The following is a 15,395-nucleotide window of genomic DNA, read 5'->3' on the forward strand; positions in this document are numbered from 1 at the left end:
CTCAAAAGAATGAGGAGACCTTTAAAATGTGTTTGCCTGCATCCATTCTAGTTACCTCGGGACTCGATCTGACCACCTTACCATGCACTGTGCTGGGAGAGCTGGGTACTCGGGACTCAAAGCTGGAGAGGTTCCCCGAACTGCTGATGTTCAGTGTCCAGTAAGAGAGAAAGACTTATGAAAACGTATTCCCAGGTTATCCCATAGTTCAGTGAGTGTTGCACCATAGTGTGAAAGCACTGTGGAAATGCGCTAACTCTGGAAGAGGGGGACACAGAGCCAGAGGGAAATCCATCATAACACACAGAGGGGTAAGTGCCACAGGGATGCCTGACAAAGAGCACTGAGGGAGGCATTTCCAAGAAGAAAGTGGTATCCTGACAGCTCATCCTCCACCACGAACCTTCAGACCCCTGGAACACACCAGAAGAAGTTTTCATGGGCCTGTCCGAGCAGGGCTGAATTTAGAGTTAACCACCATTGCTTCAGCAGAACCATATTGCTAACGTATTCATCCTGATGATTCACGGTAATTTTTTTTTCATTTAATTAAACGAAAAGGGACATCTGAAAAGTTGTGATAAACCCTCAGGAGAAGGCATGGAAACTCCTCTCCCACATACACCCCTGGCCTCTAGTGTGAGAAACACCATGCTGATGAAAGAAGACGTGGTCTTCTTGAAAACAGTGGTGTGAAACACAGGGCATTAGGTCAAATACTCGCTGAACGCCTTGTGGGCCCAGCTCTGCCAGAGACATTTTCCTGCCTTCCAAGAGCTCAGTTCCATGGAAGGGAAAGAGATGAACACATAAAAGTACCATAAAATGTGTTCCCTGCTGTAAGTGAAATCTCCATTGAGCACCCTGGGAACAGAGAGACCACAGTACCCCAATTGCTTCAAGTGGCTTCAAACAAATCTTTCAGCTGCTGGTTTCTTTGACTACATGGCCATTAAATGTTCAAAAAATGGTAACTGACTTTAACATTATCCTAAGAAACCTTATTAAGAAAATAAGTCACAGGCAAAAAAAAAAAAAAAAAAAAAAAAAAAAAAAAAAAATAGAGAGAGAGATAACAAACATCAGAATCATTTATTGTGTTAAATTATTGACATTACTCCACCCATCCAGAAGTTTTTTACTTACAGAGCAGTTGTAAGACTTCTAGCAATGTGAAGGATAAAAAGAAAAATGAAAACGCTAGCATGAAGAACTTCCCCCTCAGGCATACAGAGCCATCTGGTGAAATAAAGAGTAGTACTAGCCAAATATAATCAACAGAGGATAGAAAGATAGAAATACAGAAAAAAAAATTAATGTGAATAATAAAGTTACAGGATGAGATGGCTGTTTTTAGTAAGTCCAACTTGGGGCTCCTGGGTGGCTTAGTCAGTTGAATGTCTGACTCTTGATTTTGGCTCAGGTCGTGGTCTCACAGTTCGTGAGATCAAGCCCCGGATCCAGGTCTGTGCTGCGGCATGGAGCCTGCTTGGGATTCTCTCTCTCTCTCTCTCTCTCTCTCTCTCTCTGTCCCTCCCCAGGTTGCATGGTCTGTTTCTCTCTTTCTCTCTCAAAATAAATAAATAAACTTAAAAAAAAAAATAAGTCCAACTTAGGTTTAGAAATAACATCTGAAGTTTGGAAGAAAAGGTGATGATATTTTGGCTTAAAAATTCTAGAATCTCAAGAATAATGTAAATGTACAAGCTTTCTAAACTTTACTTTTCTGAGAGCTTTTTCTTGCACCCCTCTTCCCAATTTGTAGATCTGCCCTAGTTCCCTGTTCGGTGAAGGGTATTAAATACACACTCAGATACAACTGGACATCCTATAACAGAAATATAATGGTGTCAAACAAACAACCAATGCAAAGTGAAACAGAAGGAAAACTAAAAACACAAAAGAGGCAAGACAATATCACAAGACCAAAACATCCCTGCATTTGCCACTTAATCATGCAACACCCTCCTGTGCTCAGGCTGGGTGCTTGGTACAGGAAGCCTGAAGCTGCGATCACAACTGTCCAAGCAAGAGTTAAGTCAGCAGGAAAAACACTGCAAGCTCTATCACAAATGATGAAAATCTGCAACAGGTTGAGAAAAGGACAGAGAGTGGGACTCATAACTCATAACGCAATTCAGGGGACGAGAAATTGCACCATGAAATCAGTCAAGGAAGAGAAATCAGTGAAGATCGCACTCTGACCCACCAACTGTGGGTTTGTGAAAGTGAAATTGCATGAAATAAATAAGAGTAATCAGGACTCATGAATTATTTATGTTTCACTAAACTATAGGAAATGCACGATCTGGATTATTTAAGCTTAATAAGTGGCACTGTTAGAGACCAAAATAGCAGAGGAAAAAAGCGCCATATTGGTGAGCATAAAGACAAAATCTAGAATAGAATGGAAATTCACCCACATGATGGGCTAGAATGGAAAACTAAAGAGTACTTAGGAGAGAAAGAAGCCTGAGTCTTAGTGCTACGGGTGAGAAGTCAGAGAAGAAGCACATCAAAGCTCCCGTCTGTTATTAAGAAAACCTACTCTTCCCTCAGATGCTCAAGACTGTGTGATGTCCCCTAATTTTAAGGCTATCATGTGTCCGAGGGCAATTCCAGCTTTAACAAATCAATGACTAAGAAAGTCTATGGAAGCTTGAAGTTTTTTCAAAAAGCAAAAGAAAACAAGGTACCAGCAATTCTTAACCTCGCTGGGGTCATAACCCCGTGTGAGAACCTGTGAAGGCTCTTGGCCTTTGCCTCAGAAAAATACACACACAAAGTTCAGTGATGGTACCTTGTTCCCATTACCACGATCGGCTCAGCAAATAAGCTAACCAGCCCAGGCCGCTAGTTTTTCAGTTTGCATGACCCTTACCCTACTCAAAAAGAGGTATGAAAGATTGTTTTCTATTACAGTGGCCTCCAAAGAGGGGTGCGTGCACACAAGGGACAATTCGCTGGTATGTGAGAAGAAAGGGTTAGGGCTACTAACTGTATTAACCTAGCAAAGAGAGAAGATTTACAATTTTACACATTTTATTTTTGAGACAGAGAAAGAGAGAGAGAACAAGTCAGGGAGGGGCAGAGAGAGAGAAAGGGGATCAGAGGATCCAAAGCGGGCTCTGTACTGACAGCACAGAGCCCTATATGGGGCTCGAACTCACAAACTGTGAGATCATAACCTGAGCCAAAGTCAGACGCTTAACCGACTGAACCACCCAGGCACCCCTAAATTTATGAGTTTTATCATATGGATTATTATGTATCATACCCAAGCTGCCCTCACTTGGCCAGAATGCCAGATGCCTGTGTTTCATGTAGGTATGCAAGGCAACCTGGGGGGGGGGGGGGGGGGGAAGCAAGATCCCAAAGTAGGGGGTTGATGTTGGTGGCCTCACTGGTTTTCAGCATATTCCTACCACTTAAGGTTTAGGTGAGCCCATTTAAGCATTTTTGGAGTGTACTATCCAGTTTAGTCAACCCTCACAAGGTGGGCAAGAGACATAAAGATTCTTACAAAAAAATGAGACTCACTGGAACCAATGAGGGCCTACATTAGCATCAAGAAAATGAAGACACAAATACTCTCCTAATATAAACTTTGTTTTCCATGAGTTCAAAAAAGATGAAAGGGGTGCCTAGGTGGCTCAGTCAGTTAAGCGTCCGACTTCAGCTCAGGTCATGATCTCAGGGATCTCACGGTTCACGAGCCCCGCGTCAGGCTCTGTGCTGACAGCCCAGAGCCGAGAGTCTGCTTTGGATTCTGTGTCTCCCTCTCTCTCTGCCCTTCCCCCATTTGCATGCTCTCTCAAAAATAAATAAACATTAAAAAATTTTTTCAAAAACAAATATGATCTGAAAAGAAGTTGGAAAAAAGAAACAGATTTATCAAGAAAACTATTCAAGATATTGGCCAAAGCTACTATTGTTAAATGTATGCGTTATACCCCAAGTTATTAGGTAATGACACTATGAAGTCATAATGATGTAAAGTCACTGCATTTAGCAATTTATTTTAATATCCTACCTCACCCTTTAAAATGTTCGTTTTACCTATTTTATAGAATATAAAACAATATACAAACATACATTCAGAGAGGGGGGATGTTCTTTTAACTGATGGGGGAAGTTGTCAAAAATATTTGGGGGGTGCCTGGGTGGCTCCATGGGTTAAGCGTCCGACTTCGGCTCAGATCATGATCTTACAGTTCGTGAGTTGGAGCCCCGCGTCTGGCTCTGTGCTGACAGCTCAGAGCCTGGAGCCTATTTCAGATTCTGTGTCTCCCTCTCTCTCTGCCCCTCCCCTGCTCATGCTCTGTCTCTCTCTGTCTCAAAAATAAATAAACATTAAAAAAAAATATTTGGGACTACTTCTCCAGCGTTTCAGAGCTCCAACCACACTACCACCATAGATGTGGATGTTCTTGTGTTACCACTGCTGATATTACAAACTCCTTAGCTTGGGAGAAATTGGTGTTTGTTCCCCAAGATCCTGACAGACATCCCTGTTGAGGTATCTTGTTTTGATGCAGTGGCACTAGAACAGAATGGTTTTCCTAATTCACAACGATCTCTTACTAGTCACACAGGATGGGACCGCAGAAGCAGGTGAACCACTTCCCAAATCTATCCCTCCTGTACCCTTAGCAAGGGAACAGTAAGTACCACCAGGAACCTACATTTATACAGCTCTGCATTGTCTGGTCCCACCTACCTCCCCAATGTCATCTTTCCCCGCAAACTTAATCGTCTACATAATTTTATTTTATTGTTTTAATGTTTATTTATTTTTGAGAAAGAGAGAGTGTGAGCAGGAGAAGGGCAGAGAAAGAGGGAGACCGAATCTGAAGCAGGCTCCAGGCTCTGAGCTGTCAGCACAGAGCCCAACGTGGGGCTCCAGCTCACCAAAGGTGAGATCATGATGCCAAGTTGTTTGTTAGATGCAAAGGTTTGATAGACTCAAGTTAAACATTTTTGCCTGGAATATATCATAGATGACATCGTATACTTCATACGACATCCCATCCAGAGATACAATATCAGATTGATGCACAGGGTGGGCTTTTTAAAGTATAAACTGTATCATGTCAATATTGCCTAAATCCCACTTATGGCTTCCTTTGCATTTATTCTATACTACGAAGTCGGACGCTTAACTGACTGAGCCACCCAGGCACCCCTCATCTACATAATTTTAAAGGAACTATGTAACAAACCCACCCCTGATTTCTGCTCCTTAGAGGCAAATTCTTTTATGTTTCTTTTCAGTTATTTACTTTAATATTTCTAAATAATGCTGCCCCACTATTTATTTCTCTTTTAGATATTATCAATCTACATCCTCCCATGGAAAAGATGATTTTAGCTCTTATATGTGCCCCCCACCCACCAGGAAGCATACACCTGTCCCCTCCCTGCTCATCATCTCAATAAAATTTTAATAAAACTTTTGGATACTCTGAATTTATGAAGTGAATATGCAAATGTGTTTCACAGTTGAGCCACTAGTACACTGTGATTTTATATTCCTCCTTGTAAGAAAAAGCTTTTGGAGTTAATTGCCCCTTTTCCCCATTTGCTCAGTTTTCAACAGACCAGCTGGGATTCCATCACCAAGCTCTGGCTGAATCTGCCAGCTGCCTTCAAGACAATCAAACAAGTTGGGCAACTCGTCAAATTCTTTCTTCTCCCAGTTCTTTCTTCTCATCGTTCCTGGAGCCTCATCCTCCTGCTTCAACCTACACTGGTTGCTTCCTAATTCCTATTCAGGGCCATCAACTTGGAAATTCCCCTCACCTCTTTCCCAAATTGGAATCCACATTTCCTGGAATTCCTTTGCTCCCTCATTTTTATGGAGAGTATCCATCAGTCCCATCCTGTGAAAGGAAGCCCGGAAGGTAAATTTTGAGACCTCCCTTAACAGACACTGCTAATTGCCTACCTGGTATCCAGTCTTCCCTTTTTCCTGAGTTTGTTGAGGGTAGGGAATGTATTAAGACCCAAGAATAGACTACTTCAATATTAGAGCTAGAGAAGAACTTAGGGCCACTGTTTGCAAACTCAGCTACACACTGAGTCACCTGGGGCACCTGAAGAACACTGAAGCCCAGCCTCCATCCACAGAGATTCTGGCCTAATTGGCGTGGGTGCGGCCCAGGCACTGGGGCTTTTAAAAAGCTCCCCAGGTTATTCAAATGTGCACCCAGTTTGAAATCCTCTACCTTGCAGGTGATCTGTTCCCATCTCCTTATTTTATGAATGAGGCAATTAAGGTACCCTCAGGTTGCAACCTGCCCCCAAAAGAATCCAATTTACTGACCCCCCTGTCCAGTGTTCCTCCTTGATCCCTGAATTAAATATTTCTTAAGGAGTAATCGCCTGGGTGGCTCAGTCGGTTGAGCATCTGACTTCAGCTCAGGTCATGATCTCATGGTTCATGGGTTCGAGCCCCACATCTGGCTCTGTGCTGGCAGTGAGGAGCCCGCTTCGGATCCTGTCTCCCTCTCTCTCTCTGCCCCTCCCTCCCCACAACAAATAAATGAAACATTTTTAAATAAAGGGAGTAATGGCCTGGAAGATAGTCAGGAATGAAGGGGAAAAAAATGTCATGTTCAAATAAACTAGTATTTCAAATACAACTTCTCTTATTTAGAAATGTGTGACTGGGGCGCCTGGGTGGCTCAGTCGGTTAAAGCGTCCGACTTCGGCTCAGGTCACGATCTCGCGGTCTGTGAGTTCGAGCCCCGCGTCGGGCTCTGGGCTGATGGCTCAGAGCCTGGAGCCTGCTTCCGATTCTGTGTCTCCCTCTCTCTCTGCCCCTCCCCCGTTCATGCTCTGTCTCTCTCTGTCTCAAAAATAAATAAATAAATGTTAAAAAAAATTAAAAAAAAAAAAAAGAAATGTGTGATAATTTGGCTGACAACAGAATCCTAGTCCATAAATTCGGGAGACTTCTAAATGGTCATGTTATTAAAATGAGAAGGAAAAAACAAGTAAAGCTATCTGATGGGATGAATCCAACATTTCTTTTCCTCAGGGTCTTCAGACTCTTTAGAGCAAACCCTTAGTTTCCATTTGTTATTCCCCAGTGAACCCTCTCCGGCTGCAGGTGCCAATGGTCACTTCTCAGGCTGCAGCTTAGTGGCTGGGCCGCCTTTGATTCCGCTGACCAGTACAACCCCGGGGCAACCTCTTCCCTCTGCTTCTAGGACATCCCACTCCCCTGGTTCTTCTGCCTACCTCACTGGGCATTTCTCAGCCTCCTTTGCTGGCTCCTCTTCCATCGGACTTCGGGTGCCAGAGAGCCTCAGGACACAGTCCAGGGCGTTTCTATCCTCTGTCCTCCTTTCTCGAGACCCAGTCCTGTGGCTTTAAATATTACCCACATGATGTGGACTTTCACATCTGCAACTCCAGCAAATCTCTCTCTTGAACAGACTCCCTTATCCAACCTCTTCCTTGAAACTCCACCCACACGTCTAATAGATTTCTCACACCAACCCCCACCCCCTTCTCCACCCATCTGCTCAGCACAGTGATTACACACATTTATCCAGATGTTTCAGCTGTAACCACTCCCCCTATCAGTGATTTTCCACCTTGGCTGCACACTAGAAGCATTTGGGGACATTTATTTAAAAATTTTTAATGTTTGTTTATTACTGAGAGAAAGAGACAGAGCATGAACAGGGGAGGGGCAGAAAAAGAGAGGGAGACAGAATCCGAGGCAGGGTCCAGGCTCCGAGTTGTCAGCACAATGCCTGACACGGGGCTCGAACCCATAAACGGTGAGATCATGACCTGAGCCAAAGTCCAACGCTTAACTGACTGAGCCGCCCAGGCACCCCCATTTGGGGACTTTTAAAAGGTTTCAGCGCCTTGCTTCCAGCCCCTAGATATTCGGATCTAACTGGTGCCCAGTTATGAGCTAAGTATCAAGATTTGTGATAAGCTTTCCAGGTAATTCTAATGCGTAGTAAAGTATAGGAACTTTGCTCCAGAGCCATAAATTTACTTCTCCTTTTCCTCAATCCACACATCCAATTGATCAAGTCTTCCTTCAAAGCATATCATGGGTTGGTCCACCTCCCTCTATCCACTGCAGCCTTAGAGGTAATGGGTTTTTTTAATTTATTTTTATTTTTTATTTTTATTTAATTTTTGTATTTTAGAGAAAGAGAATGAGGGGAGGGGCAAAGGGAGAAAGAGAATCTGAAGAGGGGAGGGGCAAAGGGAGAAAGAGAATCTCAAGCAGGCTCCATGCTCAGCACAGAGCCGGATGTGGGGCTCCATCCCGTGACTCTGGGATCATGACCTGAGCTGAAATCAAGAGTTCCACGCTCAGCTGACTGAGCCACCCAGGCACCCCTGGGGGGTAACATTAAAAGCACAAGTCAGATATCACTGCCCTGCTTAAAACTCCATAGTGGCTTCCCCCTGCTTTCAAACTAAAATCCAACCCTCCCATTATTGCCTAAAAGTCTCCTGCCCCCTCCTTCCCATACCCACTCTCCCCCACATCCTCTTTCCTGGCTCTGAAACAGTCCCTGATCTGGCCATTTGCATCTGCTGTTTCACCTGTCTTACTGCTATGCCCCCAACTCTCTGTACGTCCGGCTCCTTCTCACCCTTCCCTACTGCCTGTCTCAGCACTTAATTTCCTTTATGATTGAGATCACATTCTTTATTGGTCTTCTCTACAAGAGAACTTCTTGAAGGCCAGGTCTTGGTCATCACTACATCCCCCAGCATACTGCAGAGCACCTAACACATAACAGGTGTTTGATGACTAATTTTTAGGAAAAAGAAATGGGTCAATGAATGAGACAACAACCTTGACTATATGAACGTTGTGTTGGCCAGTACCTGTTAAGATGAAATAATAATGACAACAGCAACAAACATAATAAAAACAATATAACAACGATATAGAGTCTAAAACACTGATAGGAAATTTTGAATTAAAATTATACTGAAAAGGCTTGCTCGGCCAAGACACGTGAGAGTGTTTTAGGTAATTTGGTTGCCTGGTTTGCTGAGAGAAACCCTATTTTGTTTCAATTAATATTCCTGAAGTCTTTCCAAAGAATCAACTTTTCAGTGAATTGTTATCATGAAAACTTGGAATCTACTGGGGAGAGAGAAAATGAGAATCCTCCTGGAATCCAAGTGCAAAAGTAAAACTTAGACACATTTAAAAAATAAAATCGGTCGAAGCCTAAGAGAGAATTTTTTAAAATATGATTTGACATACTTTTCTAAGGATGACACAAGCCAATGTCAGAAGCCAATGAAAAAGACTGACAGATCTTCACACAAACATTTAAGATTTTGAAACGTTAAAAGACAGAACAGGGGAAAAGTCTGCAATCTATTGAAACAGCCAGAAGTTTATGACCTATTACCTGTAGACAGCTCCAAGTTATGAGAAGAAAAAAAGACAACCTAGTGTAATAACAGGCCAAGGATCTGAACAGGACAGTGAAAATTGAACAGCAACGAAAATGTACTAACAGCCAGATTGGTGAAAATCTATCTTAAGTTTCATTTACCAAAACTGAGAACAAGCCTGTATTGATGGAAATGTACATTTTTGAAGGGCACTCAGGCTCGGTATCCAGAAGAGTATCTGTGATCTAGGAATCAAACCTCTGTGGATTTGCACAACAAATGCTTAAAACTGAGTGAACTTCAAAATGTGTTTTCAAAGGGGGTATGAGTTTTTTAGAACAAGTGCCAGTCAAAAAGATGACTACAAAAATGTTCACTGTAACCCTACTGGCAACATTGTATTGACCTAAAGATGTCTATGCATACTGTTAATTCTTTTAAGTTACGAAATAAATATATTGAGACTCCATTTTTCAAGTCTAGAAGTGCATAAACCAGAAAGGAAAAAAAAAAATCTTGGCACTCTTTTGCAGTAGTGTCACATATAATCTCAAATTTCTTCTTTAAGTCCTCCATATTTTCTTGATTTTTGGTGATTAACATATGGATTCTTGAGTTGTCATGAGTTAAAACAAGTTATGTAAAAAAGGAATCTAATAACACATGCCAGGTAATCCAGTATTTCTCTGCCTGATGTTTGTGTACGAGATAGAAAGTGGGGAAGTCAGGCAGAGACTAAATTTCACTGTGTTTACAGCAATGACCATGCTGGCCCAGGGAGTGAATGTCACAGAGCAACCTGGCAGATGGAAGGCTTCAGAAAAATCCCAACAATATACATCATATATATTTTTTTCTTCGACTCCAATTCCTATAATGAACTGATTTTCTCATGATTTGTGCTGAGAGAGAGAGAGGGAGGCAGAGGAATGGATCCAGATAGCTGATGCTGTGGGACTTCCAATAAAAGGAAGTCAAGGAGGAAAGGAGGAAAGGAGGAAAGGAGGAAAGGAAGAAAGGAAGAAAGAAAGAAGAAAGAAAAAGAAAGGAGGGAGGAAAGAAAGGAGGGAGGAAAGGAAGGAGGGGAAAAAGACAGAAACTCTGGTTACCGTGTAAGCATATCTCTCAGGACATAAATGACATGGTCATTCTAATCCTGAGAAGCACTGGAGAAGAAAAACTGTAGGGCTTTTCATTTCCCACTGGAGCCACTCATAAAAAATGTGCATGCTACAACTTTCAGGAATTTCCCTAAAGACGACTGACCATGCCACCCAGTTCCTATAAAATCCCCTCTCATCACCACTTTGCTGCCTCTGGCGAGCAAGAAAGCAGAAGTAGGGCTGCACATTTTCAAAGTGCTGGTTCTGAACAAGTCACGCCCCCTTTGAAAATCCTGACCAATCAGCTCTCTAGGTCAGAGATAAGTAAAGCAAAACTCCATTTCTTAGCAATACAGGCTTCCAAAAGCACTTACAGCTGGAGAAGATGAGAGGAATCATGGCAGCCTTCACATTTGGCTTTCTCTAACATTTCAACAAAATCCCCATTTAACAGGGTCATGCTAATGACTCTCCCAAAGGAAAAGGAAAATTAAAAGCCATAAAGCCATAAGTAACCACTTTCTCCTCAAACCACTGAATGAGTTTACCTTATTCTTAGACAAGCCCACCTCAGTGTCAGCTGGGGAATCTCTAGGTTCACCCTATCTGTGACAATTCCCTCTAGCTGCTCTAGGTGATATAATTTTTTAAAGCCCACCATTTAAATTATGGGTCTTCTGGAATTATAGCAAGGACAATTTTTCAGAACCTTTGGCTTCACTACTCACCAATTATTGCCTGACAGATGTATTCAAGGAGAGATAACAGAAGACAACCTTCAAAGGAGAAGGAAGGAAACCATCCCCCTATTGAGGGGACAGGAATATTGGCAACCTCCCTCCCCCCCTCCCCAAAGCTGTCTTGCCACACCAGGGAAAAGGAGGCAGGGGTCCAAGGTCAGAGTAGAAAGCTCAGCTAGAGGTCATCTAAGGAAAATGGGACCCCCCCCCCACCCCGCACAACACCCCGCCATGATTGCCAAAGCAAACAAGTAAACTAACCAAAACCTGGCTTTAAACATTTGATCCTGAAAAGAATATTACAGTTTGAGTAAAAAAGAATGAAGTCTGGAAATAAAAGTTTTCTCTGTGAAGCCCATAATCATGATGTAAGAGCTCACTGAAGGGTGATTTCATTCTTTAGAACTCACATGTGGAACCTAGACTCCTGGCTGTGGCTAAGAACAGCCCAGCCTTCGCTAGAGAGATCCCACTTTTATCTTTCATGGCCAAAAGGGTTTTCTTTGGCTGCTAATTTTACTTTGAAAACTGTAGCCACAAGAAGTCACCTGTTTTTCTACTAGGTTTTAAGAACTGTCTTATCCTGGGTTTCACTTCACATCAGTGAAGAGACCGAGCCTGAAGAGATTAGCTTGTGAATATGATCACTCCTGACTTTGAGTTCTCTATTCTCTGCCATTCTGTTCAAAATTTGTCTCCATTACTCTTCCTCCTTGCTTCATTATGAGTTTTTATATTTATTACTCTGTTGTTAAAAACAACACTTTTTAAATTTTTGTAATGTTTATTTTTGAGAGAGAGAGAGAGAGAGAGAGAGAGAGAAACAGAGCATGAGTGGGGGAGGGGCAGAGAGAGAGGGAGACACAGAATCTCAAGCAGGCTCCAAGTTCTGAGCTGTCAGCCCAGAGCCCGATGTGGGACTTGAACTCACGAACCGTGAGATCATGACCTGAGCCGGAGTTGGATGCTCCACCAAGTGAGCCACCCAGGCACTCCAGAAACAACACTTTGAATATGCTCTTCCTTGGGAGAAAAGAACATGGCCTTCTAAAACACTGCAGGATTTACCGATTTTTAAGTGTAGGGGATTAAATCAAACTGGCACCATTATGTTGACCCCTGCATGGCAACGCTCAGGAGAAGAGTGGGAAATGTGTCTGGTTTTTTTTTTTTTCTTTTAATATTAAATACAATTTATTGTCAAATTGGTTTCCATACAACACCCAGCGGTCATCCCAACAGGTGCCCTCCTCAATGTCTGTTTTTAAAGCGTCCAGGCCACAGCCCTGGTTTAAGGAAGGTTTGCTAAAGGAGAAGGGCAAGTTTCTGGTAGTGGGAGCTTATTTGACGCAATGTGAAGTATGAAGAGGAAGATGAGCTAAAATCTTGAGACTGTTGACTCAAACGGAAGAAGCTACTGGATTCCCCCCAGCTTAGGCTGTTTGGTTAGCACATCACAGAGGTGGTGAACATCTCTCAAAAGTGTGAAGCCCACGTCCCACCTCTGCAGAGAACAATGCAGCTGGTCCCTTGAACATCAAACATCCGAATTCATATCTTGACAGCTAGACCACCTTTCCCATGCCCTCTCTCGATGACCCCTTCTTCCATTCTCAGTTTACAATGACACAAGCCTCTGTTTCCCACTGGTCCTGCACAACCAGGATATATAGATTTCAAATGTAAATCCCTTCGAAAGCTATTTGTGTGCACGGCCAAGTGTGTGTCCTGTAGTGTAAGAATGGGAGCCTCTGGAGATACTCCCTGGATATGATACAAATGGTTAAGCTGTGAAGGAAACGTGCTAAGAAAAATACCGGACTAAAGATTTAAAACAAACAACAACAACACAGATTATATACATCACACCCACCATAAGCACAAGCCTGTGTATCAGTCCACGCAGAAGACAGTAAGGAAACCCGGAGTCTGTGTGCTCCCCACCTTTTAGGACAGGGCTTTTAGAGCTAAGGCAGTGGAAGAAACGTATCACTTCTGCCCATCTGCCCCATTAAAAATCGACATTTAAGAGAGATGGTCATTTTGGTGTAACATTTGCATGTATCCAGTCGTCAAAGTTGTACCACAGTTATGTCCTCTAATTCAAACCTAGCCTTTCAAAGGTCTTAAAAAACATATATGTATATATATATACACACACACATATATACACGTGTGCATATATATACACACACACGTGTGTGTGTGTGTGTATGTATATATATGTATATATATGTATATATATACATATACACACATACACACACACACACACACACACACACACACACCACGCTTGCTTGGAATTGAAGTCATCTGGACAGCCACCAGAGATCAAGTAAATTCTCTTAAAGTCTGGCTTTCCTTGCTAGCATAAGTCCGCTTGTAATACTGAGAACGCCATGCAAGAAACGCAGGAGAGTCTCTCCACTATTTCGAGAAAATGTAAAGGCCCACCACTGGATTTGTTTTGTGAGCAGAGGGGGAGCCAAGGCCTGCTGGTACTCACCCCCCCCCCCCCCCCCCCCCCGGGCTCAGCCACGCAGCTGGGTGGTGGCGGCTTTGACCACGGAGGCGGGGCCCCTCGGCAGCGCCATCCGGCTGAACTGTGCGCCTTTTCATAAAGGTAGAGGAATTGGGGTTAACCACACTGTAACCCTCCCACCTGAGGAAAAGGCCTGTTTGTTCCGGAAGGCACAGCCCAGCCTTATTTAACTAACTGCAAGCAGCTAATATAAGCACGCCCAAGGCAGCAAGAAAGCTCTAGTCTAGAACAGCAAAGCCATCCATTTGATGAGAGTTCCTCCAGAATCCAACATCCTGAAGGATACCGCTCAGGCGCCTCACCTGACGGTTAGCCTGAAAACACCTGATCCTGTCTCCCGCGTCCCGGCCTGGGGAAACCGATAAGGCTGCAGGGCCACGTCTCCGCCTTCAAAACTTTCCACGGCTTTGGGGATTCCGAGCAGGAAAACCCGTTCAGTGCACACACCTCTCAGCCCTCCCGGGCACGCACGCCTTCCCTAAAGTTGGAGCCCTGCTAGGCGGGCTCCCTTCTCTTACCCTTCCTGCAGCCCCCCGGGGCCCGAAGACCCGGGCCCGGGGGTGGGGACGGCGGGGCGTTGCTCCGGCCGCGCGTCGGCGGGACCGCAAGGCTGAAGTGCGAGCCGGGAGCCCAGCGGCGCGTGGCCAGGCGTTCCCGCCCCGCCCCCGAGTCACCACCTCCGCCGCGTTGCTTCCCTCCGGGCAGCGCGAGCTGGGAGCTGGGCCCCGGGGTACTTTTTTTCCACGTGTAAACCCGCGGGCCTCTGCGAGCCCCGGGGGGCTGGAGGCAGCTTAGCGGAGCCAGGCGGGGGCGGTGGGAGAAGCAGCGGAGTAGGGACGCCCGAAGACCCCAGGAGGAAAGCAGTCCGGGGAGGGCCGGCGGTGGGGCCCCCGGGGAGGGCCCGCGGAAGGCAGGGGGCCCCCAGGACGCTCCAAGCGGGCTGGAGCCGAGAGCCCCAGGGGTACTGACCTGTGGCGGGGCCCCCAGGACAGGCCTGAGGCTCCGTTCCACGCCGGCAGGTCCAGAGCCTCCACGCCGGAAGGCATGGTGCTGCCCCTGTGCGGCAGGAGGAGACCGAGGGTGGGACGGCTGCACCTGCCTCGGCCCCGGGGTGCCGACCCCAAGCTTCCGCGCTAGAGTGTCGGGTGTGCCGGGCGCTGCGGCCAGCCCGCTCTGCGTCCGGGGTGTCTGCCGGGAGGTCCGGCTAGGGAGAAGCACCTTCTAAAGGGAGCCCGACTGTGGAGCGCTGGTGCCGCCCGCGCGCCCTCCACACTGCCCCCAGGCGGCGGGGCCGCGCACTCCCTGCTCCCCGCGACCCCAGCCTTTTTTCGCTCCCTCTTGTTTTCTGCACCCATTCTGCGCATTTCTGCAGTCATTTCTATTTTGATGCGTTCAGGACACACTCAGTGCCAAGCCGAGTGCTGGGTACTGTGGACACCAGCATAAGAAAGACATGGTCCTTTCCTCTAGGACCTTACATAAACTGGCAAGCTCATTCGGTTAAGTTCATTCATTGGAACGTGTTTGTATTCTGAAGTGTACGATCACAAAACTCTGTGACAAGAGTCATGTTTCGGAGATGTTAAAACTACCGACGCGCAAGGGAAGAAA

General features: G+C 45.0%; 1 protein-coding gene across 3 annotated transcripts in view; it reads right to left on the minus strand.

Moving 5' to 3' along the window:
* Positions 1-14,997, minus strand: part of MCOLN2 (mucolipin TRP cation channel 2) — a 56,796-nt gene extending 41,799 nt beyond the window's left edge. Inside the window, exon 1 of one of the 3 annotated variants that reach the window (XM_042952436.1) lies at positions 14,754-14,997. In XM_042952436.1, coding sequence (XP_042808370.1) covers positions 14,754-14,830 — 77 coding nt within the window. In that variant the 5' untranslated portion in view covers positions 14,831-14,997. Of the gene's footprint in view, positions 1-7,245; positions 7,547-14,302; positions 14,429-14,753 lie in introns of those variants that run through there. The other 2 variants (XM_042952438.1, XM_042952437.1) reach the window with 2 other exon arrangements.
* Positions 14,998-15,395: the final 398 nt, after the last annotated feature.

This window comes from Panthera leo, chromosome C1 (genome assembly GCF_018350215.1).
Source record: "Panthera leo isolate Ple1 chromosome C1, P.leo_Ple1_pat1.1, whole genome shotgun sequence".
NCBI lineage: Eukaryota > Metazoa > Chordata > Mammalia > Carnivora > Felidae > Panthera > Panthera leo.